The following is a 23474-nucleotide window of genomic DNA, read 5'->3' as shown; positions in this document are numbered from 1 at the left end:
AATAAAGTGCCCAGAGCCCTCAAGAGGGATCGCGCTACAAACCCCACCGGCGGCTTCCCAGGCAGGGGGAGCTCAGCCCGCGCAGCCCTCGCACGCCGGCTCCGCAGCCCGAGGCCGGCCCGCGAGTTCGGCGAGGTGGGAAGTTGGGCACCTGTGGGCTCCGCCGCCCGGCCCCAGCGCCCCCGGCTGCCGTAGGGCCCCCGGGCTGAGCAGCCCCGCGCAGCCCCGCGCACAGACCGGCGGGGGGGGGCAACGCCGAGGGGAAGCCCCCGGGACCCCCGGCCCGCGGGGCCACCGAGCCCGCACGGCACGGCACGGCCCCAGAGCCGCCCCGCACGGCCGGCGGGCACCGGCGGGCACCGGCAGGGAGCAGCGGGCTCCCCCCGCCCCGGCCCCGGCCCGCCGTCCCGGAGACCCGGGTCACCGGCACCCCCCCCCCCCCCGGGGGCCCTTCCCCGTGCCCCCCTCCCGGGCCCCGCTGAGGGGACTCACCGGCGGCGGCGGCCTCCAGCAGCGCGGCGGCCCGCAGCAGGCAGTAGTAGCGCTCCATCTCCCCCGCCGAGGTGCCCCCCGGCGGGGGGCCGGCCGGGGCCGGGGCCAGGGCCATGCCCCGCGGCAGCGCTCCGCCGCCGGCCGCGCTCCGCCGCCCCGGGCCCGTGCCGCCGCCGCCGCCGAGGCGGGGCCGGGGAAAGGGGGGAGCCGCCTCCGCCCGCCCCGCGCCCGCCCCCCCCCCGCTGCCCGCGCCCGGCTGAGGCGGCGGCTCCCGCCCGCTGCCCCGCGGCGAGGGGCGCCCGGGCCGCCGCCGGGTTCCTCCCCCGGCCCGGGCACCAACGGGGGGCTGCAGGCCCTGAAGCCCCTGTGGGGACCTGCTCGGGCCAGGGGTGCTGTGGCCCCGAGTTCACCCAGCAGCGCGGGCAGGCCGAGCGCAGTCCCTCCGGCCATAGCTCCTAAATTACATTCCTGCTGCGTTGCCTGGTGGCATTTACAAAACCATACGTCGGGTTTTCACTTGACACAACCCCCCCCCCCCCAAAAAAAAAAAAAAAAGTGTTTTAATCCTCTGCAAGAAGTATTCTAGCGAATTCCTTGAACAGTATCTGAGAACTGTGCTAAACTATGCCATGGCCAAAGCTGGCCAGACCTCAGCCAAGGCCGGCCTGACCCATCACTCCTCAGCTCCCCGATGCTGAGGTTCAAACGATGCCAGCTCATTCTCAGCAGCAGCCAGAGCTGCCCAGGAAGCCAGCACAGAGAAGTGGATGTTCCTGTTTTTCCAAAACAACCTTTTAATTATGCTCCTTACTATAATAGCAGCCTTTTTCCAACACTTCAGCAGTCAGGGCTATTAATTTAGGACCCAAGGCCTAACAATGGTAATGTGAAAAACACCATATTTTGGTAGGCCTTGTCCCTTCTTGCACTGATACAGAATTTTTCAAGGAAAAACTGCCCATTCAGTCAGTGCTCCTTGTCTGTCACGCAGCAGATTCTCGCTAGCTTCACAGTCTGAACAGTTTTCTCTTTGGCCATAAAGCATGTCCTGTGCAAGAGGGAGGAGAGTTCATGTGCAGTTACTCATCAAGAAAAAAACAGCTCATGTGCACAGCACTAAACGTGGTTATAAAACAGCCGTGTGCCAGGCTACAGGCACGGTATGACAGACGTGCTGCATTCCTCTTTTATTCTTACCGCAGAAATGCCGTTTTCCTCAAACTGCAACAGCTCGTGCAGAACTGAGGCCTGTCCGCACGAATCGCAGAACCGCAGGTGGTTTGGGTTGGAAGGGGCCTCCGAGCCCACCCAGTTCCAACCCCCTGCCACGGGCAGGGACACCCCCCACTGCACCTGGGCGCCCTCCGTGCAACCTGGCCTTGAACGCTCCCAGGGACGGGGCACCCACAGCTTCTCTGGGCAGCCGGTGCCAGGGCCTCACCACCCTCACAGCAAACGTTTTCTTCCTAATATCTAATCTAAATCTCCCCTCTTCTAGTTTAAAGCCTTTACTCCTTGTCCTTTCACTGCACTCCCTGACAGAGTCCCTCCCCAGCCTTCCTGTAGGCCCTCCTAGGCTCCTACAAGGTCTGCCCGCAGCCTTCTCTTCAACCCCAGCTCTCTCAGCCTGTCCCGGGAACAATAAGCTGAGACAGAGGGAACAAGGAGAAGATAAAAAGGAAACAATGACAGCCAGAAACACTGGTGTTTCTTTTTCAAGGATTTTCCTCCCCAGACCTCATAACAACATTCATCACTCCGAGCAGCACGTACATGGCTGTGTGTGAAGGAAAGACCCCTTTGGAGAGGGGGAGCTCTCATCAAAAGGAAATCCTGGCAGAGTTTTATTCCGTGCGGGTGCTCTTCCTTATCCCCCAATTTTTGGGAGGTGTAGGGAGAATTCCCACTTATTTCATTAATTCCAGTTCAGATGCTGGGGAAAAACAAAACAAACCAAAACAACAACAACAAAAAAAAACAACAGCATTGTTTCACATAAAGGCAGTTTTTGTTGGGAGTGGTACCCTTATTTGTTTTTTAGAAATTGCCTTTCAAAAGTGTCTGCTTAGTCAAGCAGGTATGCTTAGTTTTAGGCAACCACAGGCGTGAGTCCTCATGGTGATATGATCTCTTTTTGAGATTGTTCTGAATAAACTTATCAGCTATTTCTCCCCAGCCTCTATTTTTATTCTAATTTGGAGTAAACCATAGGTTGTACTTCTGCCCCTCCTGAAAGCTGCTGCTCGCACACCCCGTGGCGTGGCTGTGCAGAAAGCAAGGGCCGGGCAATGCGTCCGGCCGCAGTTGCTCCGGCCCCAGCTCCGCTTGGAAAAGTCGCCTGCTTAGAGGCTTCCCCATACGCCCTGAGAAGCATGCCTCAGCCACCTTCAGCCCTGGGTGGCCAAGAGCCCATCTAGCCTCCTAGTCTCTTCTTCAAAAAAAAGCTTCTGGTGAAACAGGGTAATCTAACCTGTCACCCTCAGGTCAGACCTCTGTCCTTCGGATGCACCTATCTCAAAGCTCCGGGCCCTGCTGCCCAGCCCCGCTCTCATCCTTTCAGATGGCAGTTGCTGCAACGTATTCCCCTGGCTTGGCCAAATCCCAGTTTCTCCTGCCGCACCATCTGGCAGGCTGCTGCAGGCACGCTTGCTGTGCTCCACCACATCAGCCTCAGCAGCTTTGTGCACGCAATTCCTCCGCTGAGTCTCTCCTCACCCACACGTCTGATCTACGCGACCTGCCCGCGCTGCAGAGCCCCACGCTTAGCCACGAGCCCAGCCGCCTCGTCTTCCACGCCCCGACTCCAATGGCCAAAACGGGACGGAACAGATTTAATGTCTCAGGGTGGTGCTGGGAACTGGAAAACCTGAGCTAGCTAAATGCCACTTGGAGCCTCCCCAGCCAGGAGAGACCCAGGCCCCTCTGACGCCAGCTGAGCCTGCCACAGCTTTCGTCAGCATGGGATTTATTTCACCTGCTGCCTCAGTGTGAAATACAGAAGGGACTCCCCCGTGCTCTCCTGCTCTCGCTTCTTCTCTGCCTAAGCCAGACCTACCTTATTTATTTCTCGAACCCGTTTTTGGATGGAAGCACACTCACAGGTGCACACACGCCCTTTCTCCAGGCCACAGCGTGTTTTCCAGCTTAGCAGGTTACCTCCAGACACCTGGAGACGTTAGCAGCGAGCAGAGGTCCCTGCTGCCACCCCACCCCACCTGCCCTCCCGTCAGCAGCCTGACCCCTAAGAAAGGGGCTGTCCTTGCTGAAAACCATCTTACAAAGCTGCGTGGCTTCTCCTTTCGAACGCGAAGTGGCACACAGCTGTTTTAAGTGCTAATCTGGAGCTTTCTGAAGCAGCTCTGAACCGCAGTGCTTACACTGACTGCTGCGTCCCGTCAGCCGGGACCGCCAGCTCGAAGCCTCCCCAGTCCTTCAGCTGATTTTCACCATCACTCCACATAAGCTATTAAGAGTCTCAGTGCGTGTATCTAGTTTCCAGTAGTACAAGCTTCTTCCTAAAGGTTATAGTTTGTTTTAAATAGCACAGCCATCTGTCCTACAGCGGCTCATGGGAGCTGAAGAAATTAAAGCAGCCAAAACTGAATTTATCAAACTGACTGTCAGTTTTCATTATGAACGTTTCAGTTTGAATCAGACACATGTCCTAAAAAAATAAAGTATATATTTTTCTTGTGTCTTACACAAGCACTGAGAGACTTGCTTTTCATTACACCGTTGGAGTCTCAGCAATGCAAATATGTGGCCTGTACTTCACCAGCTCCAGGCACCTTACCAACCACAGAATAAGCCTCATTTCTGTGTTTACAGTCTTTCAACTAAAAAAAAAAAAAAAATAAGGCAGCTTGGTACAGGTAGCCACGATACACAGAACCAATGCACAGCATTAAGAAAAAATCATGCATACACGGAAGCTGGACACACGGACCTCCATTTTATTTTTTACCCTAAATGTCCTGGTCAGCTAAAGCTCCAATTTTAACTCTTCTAAAAAGTTAAATCAATTTATTCACTTAATTCATGGGGCTTGTTTTCTTAATTTGACAGATTATTGTTCAGGAAAATTGGTTAAGAGCACAGAAGCCAGATATGCGCAGCAGCTGTCACCAGAAGAATGGCTAGTAAATTGCTGGGAAAAAAAAAAGATGAGAACCAGTGTTGCCTTATCAAATGCTACCCGGCATCACTGGGAGTTAGTGCTGAGATGCCAGTACAGCCTTGCTGGCATCAGCTACCCCACACTGAAAATGCCCCCAGCCCCACTTGTAAATGCCCACGTATAGATCATTGCGAGACAGGCGTAGGAGCATCCAAGGAGACAAGACGGACAACAAATACTAATTAATCAGAACAACATACCAAAGTTTATTGATTACTTCAAACAAAAGTTTTCATAATGAAAAAAGAGCAAGTTGCATTCATAAAAGGTAACATTCACATTCAATTTCCTTTATATAAAGCAACGTAAATGTATAAAATTGCATTTAAGTGAAAAAAATGTAAGGTTGCAGTCCTTTTATGCAAGAAGCTGAAAATGTATCTTCTCATTGCCTGTATATAATTTACACTTTCTATATACTATATGTTGTTTTAAAAAAATCCATAGCTGGGAAATTCGATGAATAGTGCAGTATTAGGTAAGTTTTTCAACTGTGTGTACCCGAATTCAAATTTAAGCCTGTATGTAATTCCAAGTCATTTATAATATTCTCATAACAATTAGGATTAGTTTTTTGAAAAGTAGCTATGAATACGGCGAGTTTTTCCATTATCACATTACATTTTTAGAGGGAATCTTAATTACTTTGCTCATCTTTCAGCGTCACTAGACAGTGATTAAACTTCAGTGGATTACTATGAAAAACCCCAGCCTTTTTCCTTCAAGTTTCCCCACAGATAAGCCTGTACTGACCTTTTAGCTCACCAACGAGCACTGTAACAGTGCAGCTTGTGTTACGGCATGTGAACAACAATCACAGTATTACTGTCAGATTACTGCCACTTTCCCTGGCCTGACGGCTGATACCTTACACTTAATATCACTGCCTTTCCTCTCCTTCTGTGACTCCAGCACGTGCGTCCCATTCCCCTCGATTTCATGATACATCCACAGCAACAGAAATTTCACTTCTGCTGCTGCTGAACAAGGAGGGTCAGCTCTTCTGGCCCATAGCAGCACAGCTGGAACTACATCCACGCGCTAGCTGGAAAGCCAAGCCCAAGAAAACCTGCTTTTCCCCAAAGGAGCTGCTATTCCTGACATTTCATTTTAACACCACCCTGCTTTTCAGCATACATGCCTTGGGGTTGAATGTAGAGCTACAGCTATGGCTTGCTCCGTACTGAGACTGGATACTTGGAAAGGGGAAGGGAAAGATTTGGTTCCTAGAAGGCTTCAGCTTAACACAGGCTGCAGCAATCAGCCTGTTTCAGTGGCTTTATTCAGACAGGTCACACATTGCACATACAGGGCAAGCTTCGCTCCGTTCCCACTAACACCAACAGCGAGACCTCCAGCTGAATCTCACAGGAACAGAATTTGACCCTAGAAGTAGAATACAACAGAAAAACTGAGAAGCAGGTTGTCAGGCTTGGGACAACTGGGGCTTGGAATGGTTTTGAATCACAGGAATTGCGCGTTTCAGCGCCTGCATTTTAAAGGTTATGTAAACACAAGTCAGCAACTGTATATTTAGGTAGAAAGGTTAGATTTGGCGTATAGAGCGCATCTTCATTGTATTCATCGCATATTCAATCTGTAGGCACCACATTTTAGCAGTTAAAGTTGAGACTCGGGCAGGGTCTGCAAGTTGAATTCTAGGTCCGTGAGGTGAGCTAGAAAAAGGAAAAAGAAAAAAAAGCTTTGCCCATGGGACACATGCTGGAAGCGCAGCTCCTTACTTGCATGCAGCAAGGAGTCGAGCTGCGGTTGCTCACAAGGTGACAGACAGCACTTGCGTTGAGGCCAGTGCAGAGCATATAATACAGCAGTCCTGTCCGCAGGCCCCTGCCATGCGGGATGGTTCAAGGGCAGCCACAGGGACTCTGCCCGTCCCTCTGCTCCTTCCATCCCCATCCCCTCCCCACACAGGTAGGGGCAGCACAGAGTCCTTGTCACATATGCCAGATGTGCCTGCAGTCTATCTGGATCCTGCTTGATTTTTTTTTTTGAAAAAGATGAATTTTGCAGCCAGAGAGCAAGAGATTCTTCAGAGAATTAACAGTCCACTCTTTAGCAAAATTTGATGAAGGGAATGTTCGATCTAGCCCCAGTTTGTTGTTCCCTTGCACGGAAGCGACACAAAGCCTAAGAGACAGAGCAGGAGGTAAAAACCCAGCTGCAGCGTAGAGCTCATTGCTCCTGAAGGTAGATGTGAGTGTGTATCACAGTATTTCTGCGCAAGCCTCCGGCCGCAGGTTGTGCCCACAGGGCAAGGGGAAGGCAGCATGAGGGAGGACCTTCGCACGTCGGGTGGTGGCACACAGGGTGCTCCGTGACTGCTTATGACTCGACACGATGAAAAAGCTGCTTTTTCCACATAGGAAGTGCCAGAGAAAACTGAGAGTCAGGCATCTTGCCTCTGCTGCGCACAACTTAAAGAAAAGTTCCCACTACCTTGCTAAAGGTAGACTGAAAAAGAACATGCCAATTGAAAACCAAATAAAGTGTAAAATGAAATCAGATTAATGTACTTTTATTTTTAAAACCAACTTCTGTTTTCTTAGTGCAAATAACTCAAGATGCAGTTTTATGCCCGCAAGTTCACAGGCACCATCCAGGTCCCCGGGACTGGCCAAGGACTGCGCCGTCACTCAGACCTTTAAAGCGTTTCACCAGCCGCACGCTGCAGTAACGCAAGCACAGCCACAGGAGCCGGGGCAAACCTGGGCTGGAAATCCGGCACAGCTCAGCTTCCAAGGTTCTTCCCTCCCCACGAAAGTTTCCTTACTCCATGAACAGTCCTGGTGAATTTCCAAAACAAGGGAAAACCAGGAGCAAACCCACCAGCGCAGAGCAAGCCAACACGGGAGGACGCCCAGCACCACGCTCTCCCCACGGGTGCTGCCGCTGCTTATGGATCACTGATCGCTTCCAACCATCCCAGAGGAGGGACGTGTGACTGAACACTGTGCTGCCAGCGATGATTTTTCCCCGAGTTTTCAAGTATTTCTGCCACGTGCGTCTGGCCACCCAACGCCGGGAGGGGGCAGCCCCCGCGGCACCAGGCAAGATGCTCGCAGGGATGCGTCTGGCTTCTGCGCTGGGGGGCGCGGGCTCTCCCCTGCGCCTTCGGGGAGCCGGCCAGGGCTGTTCTGGGGTTCAAGTCCGTGCTACTTCTTTGGTCAGGCGAAGCAAGAGACTTCAGCAACTCTCTGCTGCTCCCAGGCAGACCTGCAGCAGTGAGAGGAAGCCCCCGTGTGACGTAGGGAGGCATTTCTCTCCTGCACTTTGATCACGCTGTTTTAGAACAATTCCTGAAGATGCTTTCCCAGTCTCCAATTACCACGGTCTTCTGATTTGACAGATAATTTTTTTTCTGGGGGGGAGGTGGGGGGAGGAGGGAGGAAGCAACAAGACCAAAGACAAACAGGTACCGCGGCCAGTGCCTGGCTACCGCTTCATCAGCATGGCTGCTTACATACTTGGTAATATTAAACAGAACTGTTACGTTAAAAAACACGTGGTTTTGTTTGCTTGTGTTTTTTTTTTCTTTTTTTCCTACAGGATGACAATATGCACTGTTTGTGTGGAGCATTTTAAAGTATCCTGAGGGGATATCTTTCTGCCGAATTAGTAACAGCATCTTCGGTCTTCACATAGCCATTCTCTATACGTTTGTATGACACTAACATAGGCAGATCAAATGGGCCAGTCTGCAAAAATCAGAAGGAAAACACACGCGTTGCAATTGTTACATTCCCAAGATCATAAACCTTTTTGCGTTGTTATTTTTAGAAAGAGGGGAAAAAAATTTACGGGAGAAGAAGAATGATTAGACTAGGATAAAAGTGCCAAACTCCATTCACAACGGGACGATAAATCACGGTGCGGAGCCCCGCAGGGCGGCGAGCACCACCTGCCGCCCGCCGCGGCAGCGCCCGAGCAGGGCACGAAGCCCAGCTCTGGGCTGCCGCCCTCAGCCTCTCTCCCTGCCTCTCTATGCTGAGATCGACTTCTCTGCAGGCAGGTGGGGGGCACGCGGCTAGGAGGGGGCTACAGGAAATCTGCATTTTAGTGCTTGCAGCTGACACCACACAGCTACGTAACATCTCGCCTAAAAGCTAGGTTGTGAATTCAATTAGGCACTTTTATTTTTTTCCGTAGCAAGAAGACAGCTTTCAGCTTACTGCGATGTTTAGAATCAAATAAGCTTGTACCAGGATGTTCCCTGTGTATGTATACGCATACAGACACAGAGACATGCCTGCCATACGCTACGTTGACAGACAGACACGTACACGTGTTTAGTTTCAATCTATTTAGATGAATTAAAATTTACTTATTTCTATCTGACAACAGCATGCACCCTAGAAAATTGGATTTTTGTACTATTCAGATGCAATCTGGGAATCATTTTAATGGCTTAGACTTGAATACTTCATTGCAAGTACATCAGTGCTAGCTTTTATAGCCAGTTAGCACAATTCACCACCTGTATTCTCATGCTGTTAATGTTAGACCAAAATATCAGTTATACTGAAGGATTTGTTTTACATACAGCAATGTATTTCAGATTGAGCGCATCTTTGCACATACGGGCTTCTGCAAACGCTAGATAGGATGTGTCCCTGCATTAAAATGCATCCCAAATATTGCATCTCCATTTCACAAAGACAGGTGCCCCACACCAATAATCAAGAGGATTACAAGAACCACAGTTTAATTGATTTGGGAAGTTACATTTGGTTAATCAATGCCTTTTAAAACCATCCCAACTCCTTAGGACAGGGTACCTGTTACAACACATTAGACTCATCTGAGAACGTTCTTAAAAGGAGTGGTCTGGCAGAAGGTCTGGCCGACAATGAATCAGGTGCCCTCCTACTGCTCTGCAACAGCGAGGCAAAAACACTTGTAGCACATGCAACGCTTTAACCTACCTAGTGGTCCAACAACAACACACACACACACCTTTTTACAGGCAACTACATCATACCACAAGGGATGTAACAACACGCACTCCCTAAATACCATCGTGATCAATACTGGCTGGGTTTTTCAGTGCAAGAGGCACAGATGGCACTCGGAGAAAAGCTCGGAGGTTTATGCTACAGGTGCTTTCAAGTGGGAAACATCTTTGCTCTCCTTACAACCAGTATTTTTTAAAAACAGCGAGTGATACCAGTGACACCAAGCCCTAGGGGCACGTACCCAAGGCACTCAGCACAGGGGTGAGCCCCCTCACCCCACGGGCAGCAAGCTGGAGACGGTGCTAAGGCTTATGTGAGTGCTAAGGCTTATGTGCCTGCACAAAGGGCAGCTGTAGCGTCAGCAAGAGTTGTGTGCTGGGCACGAAGGGTGCGTGAGCAGCTCCTGCACTATCCAACAAGCATAAGCTGTTTGCCAGCTCATCCAGAGGATGATCAGAACTGAGTCCACTTGGTTCTACGCTTTAGTGAAGTTTGTATCTAGCCCACTAAAACGAATCTACAGAGGGGAGGGAGAAACGGGGAGACAAATCCACAACTAGAGAAAATTACACAGCAGCACCGATTCCCATGAACAGGAACAATTCACCCCAGCTGAGGACCTGGTAGAAACCCCAGCATCGTGACTGATGCCTGCCTGAAGTCCCCCGAGCACCTAAGGGACACCGGGCACAAAAGCATCACCTGCACCCATGTCACAGGTGCTGAGCACGAGCAGCTCAGCCACCAGGTGTGCAGCTGGTCCTGAGCATCCGAACAGCAGGAGACCAAAGGGGCAGAGACAGACAAAACATTTAAGCAAAAGATTGAAATTAAAGCAACAGGGGGCAGAGGGAAGCAGGCTCTTGCTGGGTGAGCAAATCTAAACACGACTTTTTAGCAGTTATGCATTAGAAGAAGGAAAAAGCAGGAGAGCAAGCAACACGTACTGACTCAGAAAGGAAATCACCTTATTCGCTCCAAGAAAAGCTGTGATTGCTGGAAGTTTGAGAAAGCATGAAGATAGTGGATGTTCCTGAGGAAGGAAGGCGCTTCGTTACCTAGTTCACAACAGCACAAAAGACAGAAAATTGCAGTACAAGAGAGAGAGAAAGGCAGAAACCAAAGAAAATAAGAATGCGCCTTGCAGTTAAAAAAACAACAAAAACAAAACAAAAAAATCCACACAAAATTTAATAAAAACTGAACAGAGCTGCTGTGTTGTGTCATACAGAAACTCAGTCCCATACAGGTCGAGGGCAAGCTCCTATCGACCTGGCCTCGGTCCATCCTCTCCTTCCAGAGGGGACCCTCAGCTGCCAAGCTGGGTGTTCAGGCAGCTAAACAAGGACACTGACCTGGTTTTGTACGTAACGCTCCCCTTGGGAAACTTGTACCTATCTTTTCCAATATTAAGCTTAGGATTCTCAAAAAGGATCTCAATTTCAAGTCCTCTACCTAGTCTTGGTTGCCTTTGAAAAACTGGGTGGCTGACTTCAATGTCTGACAGGCAGTACGGACATCTAGAGCTGGTATCTGCCCCAGGCATTTTATAAAGCTCTTAACTTGAAATGTACTTTTCAGTAAGGCTCAGCCCGCATTTAGTTTAGAATGCGCATATGAAGAGACTTTTCTAGTTGACACTTAGTGTTGATTTGCTACACGATTTCACAAGAGCCATTTTTAACGCATTTAAAGCACGCTTGAAAGTGAGTATTACATGCGAGAATGGATCTTCTGGCCGAGAGCTGGAGGCAAAAATAGGTCTCCTCTTGGGTGAATTGAGCTGGGGTTCGGTAACCCCCAGGTTACCCTTCTGGGACAGTGGCCTCAAACTGCCCTAGGACTGCAGCTGAGAGCAAATCATCTCCATCCTCCCCAATCGGGGTGTCAATCCAGAAACTATTAAGTCATGCTTACAAGGAAGAAATAACACGGAACCGGGAAGAATTTAGCTATGCTTATTTTACCATCTGTATTGCTTTCAAATTTAATGGTTTGGGTGGTGTTTTTTTTCGGTCTTGCAGACACATGTTTTACTTCACTGATACTTTGCCAAGCTTGTACTTCAAAGGTTATGGGGGAAAAAAAACAACTTACTACTTCACTGGATATTTAGAAAAGATTATTAGCTCTATTAAAAAGCATATGAGTACCGAAAATAACAGGCCATCCTGGCTGAAGAAAGTGCACTGAAACCTCACAGGACCTACCAGCTTCAGGAGAGAAGCCTGTTCTGCACCTGCGTATTTGAAGAATCACCCAGCGTTTTTGTGTGACACAGAGCCCTGCCCAAGCTAGGTAAAATCAGCTCTGCGCAGCCCTGCAGGGACAGCGGAGCCAGTTCAGGGTACAGCTGGCAAAGGAGTCACCTCTGCTGTGCCATCAGCTTGCAGTGATGGAGGCACCCAGGCCAAAACGAGCCGTGACAGCGCACGCTGCTGCCGTGGGCACCGCTGCCTCCCGCCCCTTGGGCTGCATCGACAGGCTGCACTCCATCACTGCTTGAGAAAACGCAAAGCTGATGGCAAGAGGGCAGGACTGGCTGGCAGCTCACCGCTTGCTGACCTGATGCAAAACTTGCTAAAATCGCAGGAGGGAAGAGAGGCGCCGCAGGAGGGAGGCGAGGCGGACAGAGCGACAGGTGGCGGAGCACGGCCAGGGTTAGCAGGCGCTGCCCAGGAGGAGGACGATGCTGCAGGGATGCTCGTCACCTCTGGGCAAGCACATGGCAAGGGACGGGGACTGTCTCCACGGGGGACACGCTCTGTGCGGAATAACCCTGAGCACTTTTGAGGAGAGCACTGCAGGCTCACACTGCTGCACTGGCCCTCGGTTAACAGGGAGATGGGCGGATGTGACAAGACCTGCCTGAATCGCTCCCCTGGTGCTGGCACCTGGAGGGCACATCCAAGCAGAACACCTTGCACACGTTGACTTAAAATCAAGTAGCTTTTGTCAGTACACAACATGGTTTGGTTGATCACTTTGGATTGGAAAAGGGTTATAGTACTTTTATAAATAAGTTTTCCATCCAGCCTAGGTAATTAAGGAAAGGCACTGGTAGAGTCTCACCACACTAGAGATCTCGACTGTATTTTTAGATGAGCTTCTTGACATTTCTGGCATGTGAAAGAGCAAGATGCGACTCTAGCAAGCCTTCCTCGAGATGTGAATGGCACACAGTGCTATTACATGCTCATCTGGTACTTAAGAATAGAAGAGGCCTTTATGATATATCACACAGTATTTTCACCTTGTTCCTTACCTGATGATTTTTCTCTTTTATATTTTTTAAAACTATTAGAAGAATTTCTGGGAAAAGGCTGATAAAGATCAGGAGTATTATTGCCAGCCACGTGGAAACAGAAGTCAGCATATGGGCAAATACAAAATACATTCTTTGCTGCTTCAAGAAAGGCCTGAAAAAGAAGAGATACAAACACATTCTGGTTAACAGCGTCAGCCACACGAGTTTCCCAACTAGGTCAGGCTCGGATCAAACTGTTCGCAGCAACGCCTCCCTTCCCAAGGCAGACGGGTGCAGCCTGCACAGGGACGGGCTGCCCATTCCTCTCCCCACCCATCTCCTGCCCTCAGCTGTGCTAATTCTGGAGGACTGTCCAGCAGCCTCCTGGGACTACTCTTACGTTTCTCCCATCTTCATACTGCCTCTTCGCCCCCAATTCTTGGCCAAGCCACTGTTCCTCCTTGTTGCAGCAGCTGGACCTGCGCTTTCTCCTGCTTACCTCCCCCTCGGCTGCCCCACATTGCCGGGCCCTATTACTCTGAGTCTACCTGTCAGTTCTTCCCTTTCCTGTCCCCAGGTTTCTTTCCAACGTCATTTTTTCCTTTCTTTCCCACCCCCGTGAACAAATGGATGCTGAAATATTTACACTGGCACCTCCCGGTGAAGGCAAACCGCCTCTCGGCAGAACCAAGCTCCCCGACTGCAAGCGGGTGCCACCTGCCTCCAGGCCGGTGCACAGATCTGGTCCCACAACAGCCCTCTTCCAGCAGTGCTGCATGGGGAGAGCATCCTTTCCCCTCCCCAGGAACAAACCCCACCATGACAGCACTAGAATATTCCATCTGAAGACATAAAAAAGCAAACCCGTGCTGCCTACCACTATTAACCACCATGATCGGTATTAACACGTGCTTATCATATAGTTGCAAACACCCTGCTGTCCCCAAACCTTTGGGTAGCCCAAATGTGGAGACACTGCAGTCACGTCCCCCACAAAGCAGGTGATGGACATTCCCCTAAAAAGTACCATTGAAAGAAAAGATACTTGCCAAATGACTCCTCCCCAAAAGAACGAGAAAAACACATAGAAGGCAAGGGAGCCCCATATCACAAAGTGGTTCATCCACGTCCAGAATCGAGTATCTAATGCTAGCTGCGTAAATAAAAATTCAAAATAAAAATTAACAGGCAGAACAAGCATTACAAGCAGAGTGTATTCAATTATATTTATATAAACTTTGTCTGCTTTCAGAGTACGACTGAAGTTTTCCAGTAGCTACCTCTCTGCGTATGTACACCTGGGAAATACTTTCAATATCTACAGACTGGCACAACATCAACAGGGAAGGGGCAAGTTTTTAATTGCAGCTGATACTTTTTAATAGAATAAGTTTAATGCAACCTCTGATGCTACATGAAACAAATGTGTAAAGGTTGCAGTAATTGTAATTGCCTTCTGTCACCACCTGCTGTCCTGACCCAAACATAAAAGACCTTTTGTAAGGCCTTATGCAAACTGTTAATTCTGGAAAGCTCTGTGAAACAAAGCAGTTTGGCTATTGTTGTTTGACAGATGTGCTTTTGTGATCCCTATGGTGCTGAGCAGCATCTGAAAGAAGGCAGTCAAACCCAAGTACTCAGCTGTTCCTCTCCTCTTTCTGGAGCTGAAAGCCAAGGGGCGTGAAGTGTGGGGAAAGAAGTCAACTGTAACCAACTGGAGTTCTCAGAAGAGGGCAAAAAATAAGAAAATAATTTACCAGAGCATAAGCACTTGTCATAAGTACACACACAGACCATAGGCTACACAAAGGGCAGCAGTCAATAAGCTACTTATAAATTCCCGCCTGTGTGGAGGAACAGAAGATATAAAGTGTGGGGGGAAAGGTATTCATAAAACACATCTTCAATGTATTTACCACACAGGGTAAATGATTTTACACTGCACTATACGCACAACGTTCAAAAAGGACCGCAAGAAGAAGGGAAGAAAGAGGCTAACCTTCAGAGTGACGGTGAACACCAACACAGTGAAAACAATCGTTCCGAAGGTCCAGTTTCCAAACACCTGGAAAACATGTTGCGTTGCCACACGCGCCTCTGTCCACCTCGTTCGAGGGGAACAGAAACGACGACAATGACAACGGTGCAAGCAAGGACCGGAAGGGGAAGGAGGGATGGCGCGACTGCTACTCGGGACGCGCGCCGGGCACTCAGCACACCGGCCGCCCGCTACGCTAACCCTGTGCCATGCACTACCACGGACAAGTGACCCGGTGTCGTGACGGTGACAGGTACAACCTCCTACTAACAGCAACGTTGACTGAGAATACGAGTCGTTTGGACCACCTGCATTTCATGATTTCTTGGTAATTTACTCAGTTTCTGCTTTCTCGTAACACAGGACTATCGCAGCACCTCCGGTTCTCGTGCCATTGTAGTCCCGCTTGCGGAACGCACCGGTGGGTGCTTCGCCATACGAGAATACGCTGGCTTGGTTTGCAGACACTAGTGACTACGCACAACGAAGAAAAGCAGGTACTGTATGTAAATCCAAATGATGGCAATGAATGGGACAGATGCTTACCAAAGGCTGTCAAGATCTGAATGCATACATTAAAACAGAAAGTGAAATGTAAAAGTTTTTAAAAAATGCAAAAAAATTAAAGTCAATAGGAGCGAAAAAGGAGTCAATCAAACATACATGGATATTATGAGCAATTGCTGGTAGCAGTTCTTTACAGGCATAAGTGCTTACAAAACAGGACAAAACCACAGGTCTTATTTTAGTGCCACATGGACTTGACCTCTCAAGGCATCTGCAGTGCTTACATGTTTTATTCAAATGCAACCAGAATGGCTATAAATACAGAAAGGCACTGAATCTACAATACATGTGCGTGACTACACATAGCTGGGGCCATAAATGGTGGCACTGATGCAATGTATGCAAATCTCGGCTTTCCTCCCAGTGTTGTCCCCTAAAAAAAAAAAGCTAAGGTGTTTTCAAGGATCACAAGTGATGGGGTAAAGCTCCCCATCAGCTGAGAACTGGTAACACCTCCCTTCAGTGGAGGGTGTCCCCAGACAGCGCAGACCACCGCTTGCATGGCAGCTGCACCGCACCGATGCCTTGCTCTGTTCTCAGCTAACCAGCAAAAAAAATAAATAAATTCTTTCCCCCTCCCCATCTTCCTGTGCAAGTTTGCCTGGGCCAGCTCGCACACCTCGCTCACATGGTGATGCAAACACCGGTCCCAGCGCGAGAGGCACAAACCAGCAGACAGCAGGGACAAGAAGAGCAGCCTGCTCGCTTCTGACAGCAGCGCTAACTTATGCTGGCTTTGGCCCAGCAGCAAGCCGCCAGCACCAGCCTTCCCCCCCGCAACGGGAGGCGGGGGGCTGGATCAGGCCTCGTGCAGGCACTGCTGTGGTCCCTTGTGGCCTGGGCAGGGTTCCCTCACTGGCAGGTCCTGCCCTGCACCCAGCCGACACCTGGGACCACGCGGAGGGGTGAAAGTGCACTGTGCAAAGCACAGGCTGGGGGCATCGCTGGGGTGGAATAAAGTTCTTTGTAAGACTACTTATCGTACCTAGAGAGCATAACCACCTCTACGCTGTTTCCATGGTGATTTGGAAAATGTTTCGTTTTGAGCATTTGCTGCAGAATCACACCATAAGCAATGCTACACCGTTGGACGAGACTCGAGACACAGCGCACAGACTAAGCGTGTAGATATTCACTGACAGGCATATAAAAGAGGCAGGGCACAAAAGAAACACTCATCTTTCCTTCTTTTTTGGTGTCATTACCTTTCCGTTATCTTCCAACGATGAATTTTGAAAAAGAAAATAAACCCCAAAGAAAAACACGAGTCCTTCAAAGGCGCCCAGGAAGGTCCAGTACAAGAAAGGCCTCCACTGCAGCATTGCATTATCGGAAACTTTCCTGCCAAGAAAACAAGCAACAAGAAAATCACCATCATGTAGGTCCTGCTGCAAAGCCCGGGGTTTCCATGGGCTTGGAGCGGACCCTTGCTGTAGGAGACAAGAAGGTAAAACACACAAACACCTGCCAGCACACAGGACTTAAACATTTGCTATATGCAGATACTGGTCCTAAGAAATCAAAAGACATTCAGCGTATTTTTTTTTTATCCTCCTCTAGGTAATGCAGACAAAAATCCAACCCCATCCAAATGAAGCAAGCAGCTGTAATGCTGTCCCAAGCATCTCGCGCAGCCACCTCGCTGCCTGCCCTGTCCGCAGTTAACAACTGCTGAATTTCAAAACCAGGGCTATGTCGACGAAGAAACGCATGAGATGCAGTGAACTTGTGGCACGCTTCCCTCTCTTTTTGTTGAATGCACAAACTCACTTTTTTGGGAAAGCTCTGTGAGTGCTGTTCCTGGAAGCGGTGTTTTTCTGTACAGGCTGAAAATAAACTCCTGAATCGTACCGTGGGTTTTTAGCACGGGGGTTTTAGCAGGAGGCTCTTGGCTGAGAACAGGAATAAGATCTGGCACGGAGGCAGCAGCAGCAGGTTGATGCACCGTTGACAGGGCCCTGCGAGGACATGCACCAAGGCCACTGTCACAGCCACGGAGCTGCAAACCCACGACCACATCCAGCCTCAGTTCCTTTGGTCTCTGCTGCAGGTCTCCAGCAGCACCCCCAAGGGACCTGTGCTTTTGACTACACCTCAAACAGCCTGACACCGGCTAGACATGAAAAGGAAATACTGTTCCAGAAGTCTTTCCCCAAAATATTTGAAAACCGCTGCTTATGCTTAAAAAAGCTTCTTGCATCACTGTATTTTCAGATGGCCTTCTTTAAAACTTGAAGATTGATGGGGGATGAAAGCATGGTTATGGCAAAACCAAAAATCCTCTTTTTTTTCTTAACTATTCTAGCAATACATCGATTATCAGCAAGATGCACCCTGTAAACAGGTGTGATGCTGAGCTCCTGTAATTGCAATTTCTAAAGCAAAACACTACTGGAATCCTATGCATGATATTCTCTAACATACTGTAATTTGGGTGTGAGTAAGGAGCACAGATAAATCAGACCAAGAGCTATTTTTGCAAGGAGAGAAAATGCAAAGAGCCTCCTCAGTGCAATCTGTTTTGCATTCACATTTATGGCCTGCAGCACTCATCGTAAACAGACTTTTTACTGTGCCTCAGACTAGAGATCTGCACTGCAGCAACTCAGCACTTTATACAGCAGAGGCACAGCAGTCATTCTGTATTCAGCAGCACATGCACAGTCCTGAATATTCAAAGTGAAGCTATCTGACTGCACAATTAATCTGTTTTCCCTCAACTCACATACACCAGTGATCAGACAGCTCACCAGGTGAATGCTCAGGGGGCTGCTGTTATTGGTCTATGCTGCACAATATTCAATTACAAATTTATTTAAAAATATGTGTTTTGCCATATGAGTGGAGGAACACAGAAGTTTAATCAATCATATAACTGAGTAGCTATTTCAGAAATACTCAGATCCCCTGAAGGGCTGCACTAATGTACGTGCACGGGCAGGGCTGGGGGGAAGACGTGAAGCATTTCAGGTTCTGCAGGAGGTCAGGGACTCCCCCAGTTGCAACAAAGGAGAAACAGAAGACAGTAAAGCAGGGAGAGATCATCTCCTCCTAAACTCTGCTCTCCACCTGCAATGTGGAGGAAACTGAGTGCAAAGAGCACGGCTCCCAGGTAACTCGTTTTGAAATGGAGATTTGGCCTTTGGGGGATACCCATCCAGACCAGCTGAGAAACTACCTGCTTGAGTTGGATTTCACGAGCATTCATCTTCCTGTAAATGAATAGATCTCTCTTCTCCTGAAAGATAGATTTTCCCTCCATCTATTGCATGGTCCATCACGTGCTTGGCTCACGCCACCTGGCTCAGAACTAACGTGAATGAATGCTCTGGCCAGAATTGCAGCTTGCTTTTTCTTGTAGATGAATAATTTCATCTACAGCTTTTTTTTTTTTTTAATACAGACAGGAGGGCAGTTTGCTGGACCAGATACTGTTAGAGAGCATAAATAAAAATAGGCATGTAACGTGTAAGCAGTTTTCTGCAGTTCCATGGCTACCTTGTCACCACCACAGGGCAGGTACACCAACCAGCTCAAGTGGTCCCTGATGGATCGTTTCATGCACCAACAAAGCTTAAACGGTGGCCAACAAAGCTGTGCTGAGGCTTGCCCAGTCCTTTGCTACTTACATATACAATTGTGGATCTGAGGTCAGCGTGTCAATGTTGATGTGCTGCTCCAGGAGGCTGTAAGCCAGGATAGGTAGTGACGTGAAGCAGATGTTGTACATGGTAAGGTAAGCAGCATCGTACAGAGGCTGAAAAGAGGGAGAAGGGCAAAATGAGACAGAACTTGGCTTTAAAAGTCTCCCCATAAACAGATTTAGGTTCCAGCCCTTGCCTCCATACATAACCCATGGACTCACCCCTTTGTCACAGACACGAATCACGCCCCGTGCGATGGATGCCAGCGGGGCCGAGGCACCCACAGGCTGCGTGGCCAGAACCCTACGGCCACCGAGGGCAGCCCCGCCGCCAGCAGCTCCGTACCTGCCTGGGCTGGGCCCCTGCTCGACCTCCAGAAAAACATGATTAAACAGTCCTTACTGCGGCTTTTCTGTAGCTGCTCTTGTGCTGCCGTTTCTATTAATACACTTGATGTCTCCTGCGACTCCCTAAAGACTAGACTTTTTTTAGACTATGATTTTTCTTTTTTCCTTTTTTTTTAAAGCAAGTGGTTCTGCTGACACAAGCAGAGAATAATCTCTTATGATTGCTTTTAAGACCAAGCAGACACAAAAGCCTGCAAGTGAACACAAAACCCAAAGAATTGTCTCCAAACACCTGAGCCCACCCCGCACAGAAATCCATCCTTCTGACACTCACTTGGACTAAGCAAGTGTCTGATGATGCTCGTCACGTGTCTTACTTTAAAGGCTCTGATAAAAGAACAAACTGTTCTTCCTTTTGAAAGACAACTTTAATACAGGGAAATAAAGCAGAGAGAAAAAGACCAGGAAGTCTTCAAAATACTCTTAAGAGTAGCAGAATTAGGTGTTGGCAAACCAGCTAAACCACCCTCTTGTTACTTTGGGAAGTCATCCATCCATGTTTAAGCAACAAAAATGGTCATGGATGGGAATGGAAAGCAAGACAATTTATTTGTTTTCAATTGTAGGTTTCAAAAATATTATGCTCCAGATGTGGTGCTGAGCAAGGAGGTCAATTTGTACTATCACCTAAAGAAAGAAGAGGAAGAGACCAGACGCATAAAAGTCAAATTTCTGCTACAAAGCTTTATGACGTGACTTGCTTTTTCCTTGTCTTTCTAGATGTATTACTGGAAGTTACCTGCTGTGAGAATCCACAGAAGAACTGGTATAAAAATTGTGGTAAAATGAAGCAAAGGTTCTAGAAAAATAATAAAAAAAAGAAGGGTTAGCAGGGAAGCATTTATGCACTCAGAGAATGCTTCACTTTTCATTCTAAATCCAAATATTTTTCCCCTATTATCAGATAATAATACTTGATATTATGATATCAGATAGAACAGGTGTCCTGGTTTTGTCTGGGATAGAATTACTTTTCCCCCTAGTAGCTGCTGTGATGCTGTGTTTTGGATTTAGGATGAGAACAATGCTGATAACACACTGATGGCTTAGTTGCTGCAGAGCAGTGCTTACACAGAGTCGTGGATTCCTCAGCGCCTCACACCATCCTGCCAGTGAGGAGGCCAGGGGTGCACAAGGAGCTGGGAGGGGACAGAACCAGGACAGCTGGCCCAGACTGGCCAGGGGGATATTCTCTACCATACGATGTCATGCAGAACAATTAATATGGGGGGGCTGGCTGGGGGAACCACTGCTCAGGGACAGGCTGGGCATTGGTCAGCGGGTGGTAAGAAATTGCCTTGTGCATCACTTGCTCTGTACATTCTATTATTATTATCACCATCGTCATTATTTCTCATCCTTTTCTGTCCTATTAAACTGTCTTTATCTCAACCCATTAGCTTTTGCTTTTGTTTTCCTTCTGATTCTCTCCCCCATCCCACTGGAAGGCGGGGGGAGCAAACGGCTGTGAGGTGCTTAGCTGCCTGCCGGTTAAAGCACAACATCAGGACACTGTGTTCTACCAAATGTTACACCAATCCCAGCTTCTACTATCTGCAGAAGACCCTGGAAGAAGTAATGACCTCGCATTCCCTTAATACATAGTACTTTCAAACAGGCACATGGGAGACACACACCCTTTTCTAGGTAAACACAGAGTATCCTATACAGGTTTTTTCTTTTTCCATTTTTTCTACTGTCAAAGAAACCCGTGCTATAAACAACAAAATGAGCTGAACACACATCCTTACCTTATAGAAGAAATACTGTACAAGGTGTGCTATTCTTACATAATACAAATGCCCATGTGCTAGTAGCAATTTTCTTAAGTGTTTAAACTTTGGAACAGCATAGTCACTGTTTCTGGCAGCCTGTCGTCCTTCTTTGCCTTTTATACCTGAAAACAGAAGAATGGCAAGGGATTAATCCATAAGGGTCTGGAATTTGGACCCATGTCTGTTCACATACGTCTGTCTCAAGCCACGACAAAGGCCATATTTCATTCTTGGTTCTACATATTCGTTCTTGATTCTACAAGGACTTTACATTTCAAACACGTCCATGCATCCACCGTGCATGCCCACCCGTGGCGTTTTGGGGACTGTGCCTGCAGGCACAGGGTGGCAGACAGACACCCCAGGAGAGCAAAACACTAAAGCTCTTCAAGACTTGGCATGGTCTTGGCTCTACAATGTGATGTGCCTCTGGAGATTTTAATTTATATTTAGTTTGCTATCCAAGTTTCTAGATAAGAGAATGTGGTGAAGAGTATCTAAGAAAATCCGATGCAAGATACCTAGCTGGTTTCCCCAGGGGCTTGCCTGCATCTAGCAGTCTGGTTATTTCACTGCAGACGCTCAGCCTCCCCAGAAATCCCCTCAGAGCAAAACTGAAGAAAGCCAGTTTTGTTCACTCAGAAACCACATTCAAATGAACTACAACTATTCATTAGAGGCTAACGTGCCATTTCCAACAGCCAGAAATAAAGAGGCTATCCTTTCTCTTCCATCTTTACCCTCTTTAATACCCTTTATAGTGGTATTACAAAAATACCCAGTACTTTCAGAACCTCTGAAAACAATCTGCAGAAATTTAGACAGTTTGCATATGATGTCAGTCATATGGACAGGGCAGACAACACAGCAGAGCATCAGCCCCTGCAAGGTGCATGAGTTGCTAGCAGCTGCGATCAGCACTGCCAGGCAAACCCAGGCAAAGGATGACTGCCAGCTTCAGCTCAGCTGAGATAAGCAGGTACAATCCCACCGAAATTCTCAGCACTGAATTTAATAGTGAAGAGAAGACTGGAGAAGTTATGTATTTCATTTAAGCTAGCATCAACCTTGTTTGCGCAGAGGACAGCAGAAAAACCCAGGTGTTTTCACCACTGGGAATGAAGGAGGTGTAAATAGGGCCAGGTGAAGATGCAAGACAGAACCAAGTCTTTCATACTTCTTTACTTTTCCCCTTACAAATTATCCTGACTAAAGCCTGACGTTTTAACTCTACTGCATTTGCAATGGCTGCCATTAATCACACATTAATCAGTTTGCTACACGTGCCTTTCCTTCTGACCAGTAAGCAACTTTCACCACCTTGAATTTGGCCATATAGTTTTTTTAAACACAAGCTCCAGTTTATCCCATTATAAAGACAAAGAGCACGTTACCATCAAAGGTCAGCAACCCATGATTACCCCAAGTACTTATCTGGAGCAAAACCTTGCTGAAAGCAGCAGCACTTCCCACATTTTTCAGTGGGATCAGTTCTGCCACAGGCAGAGATGCTGACCGTGCCTCAGCACTGAACCTCAGCAACACAGACGGACAGCAGACAAGTCGTAGGCGTTAGATGTTTGTTATCAGCGGTCTTACCTATTCCCACATGTGCTTCCAAAATCATACTAACATCATTCGCACCATCCCCTATTGATAGTGTTATTGGGCTCCCTTTTGTGTTCTTCACCATTCGCACAATCTAAAAAATTTAGAAAAGGATAGCAGGAGAAATAAAAACTTCAGAGAAAAAAAAAACAATTCAAGAGATCCCTGCTGCCTCATCTGCAAGAACACTCCTCAACAAATAACCTGGCTTCTGTGGCAGCAAAATAACGCCAAGAGAGTTCAAATTAATAAAAATCCCTCCTCGTTTCCTTTGTAGCCACTGACTAGAGCAAAAGCCAAGACTAAGCTTTAAAGGGCCAAAGGACAGTGCTTAAAGAGGAACCACTCACAGCAGCGTCCTCCCCTTCCCTCCTGCCAGATCCTGCTCTCTTACGAAGATGTGGCCTCTCACGCATTTCACGGGGAAGTCAATCATGCCCCGGAACAGGACTAAGAACGCACTGTTTATCATCCTTTTGATACCATCAGCTAGTGTGAGGAAGCCATGGACTACACATTTAGAAGTGAAAAAAAGAACAAATGGGT

The 23474-nt window shown here is 48.3% G+C and overlaps 2 protein-coding genes across 10 annotated transcripts in view; both read right to left on the bottom strand.

The window, feature by feature from the left end:
• MCF2 (MCF.2 cell line derived transforming sequence) overlaps positions 1 to 672 on the bottom strand; it is a 58943-nt gene extending 58271 nt beyond the window's left edge. For both annotated transcript variants that reach the window (XM_080553635.1, XM_080553636.1), the window contains exon 1: positions 493 to 672. In XM_080553635.1, the coding sequence (XP_080409761.1) occupies positions 493 to 607 (115 nt within the window). In that variant the 5' untranslated portion in view covers positions 608 to 672. The remainder of the gene's footprint in view (positions 1 to 492) is intronic.
• Positions 673 to 4851: 4179 nt separating this feature from the next.
• Positions 4852 to 23474, bottom strand: part of ATP11C (ATPase phospholipid transporting 11C (ATP11C blood group)) — a 59737-nt gene continuing 41114 nt past the window's right edge. For 4 of the 8 annotated variants that reach the window (XM_080553453.1, XM_080553452.1, XM_080553446.1 and 1 more), the window contains exons 21-29: positions 22920 to 23022; positions 21297 to 21442; positions 20285 to 20344; positions 19124 to 19251; positions 16700 to 16835; positions 14889 to 14954; positions 13939 to 14042; positions 12908 to 13061; positions 4852 to 8385 (exon numbers count right to left, since the gene is read on the bottom strand). In XM_080553453.1, the coding sequence (XP_080409579.1) occupies positions 8269 to 8385; positions 12908 to 13061; positions 13939 to 14042; positions 14889 to 14954; positions 16700 to 16835; positions 19124 to 19251; positions 20285 to 20344; positions 21297 to 21442; positions 22920 to 23022 (1014 nt within the window). In that variant the 3' untranslated portion in view covers positions 4852 to 8268. Of the gene's footprint in view, positions 8386 to 9465; positions 9562 to 10609; positions 10701 to 12907; positions 13062 to 13938; positions 14043 to 14888; positions 14955 to 16699; positions 16836 to 19123; positions 19252 to 20284; positions 20345 to 21296; positions 21443 to 22919; positions 23023 to 23474 lie in introns of those variants that run through there. The other 4 variants (XM_080553447.1, XM_080553451.1, XM_080553448.1 and 1 more) reach the window with 3 other exon arrangements.

Source organism: Anser brachyrhynchus, assembly GCF_964034855.1.
Source record: "Anser brachyrhynchus genome assembly, chromosome: 13".
NCBI classification, from domain to species: Eukaryota; Metazoa; Chordata; class Aves; order Anseriformes; family Anatidae; genus Anser; species Anser brachyrhynchus.
This window is presented reverse-complemented; position numbering and strand designations above follow the sequence as displayed.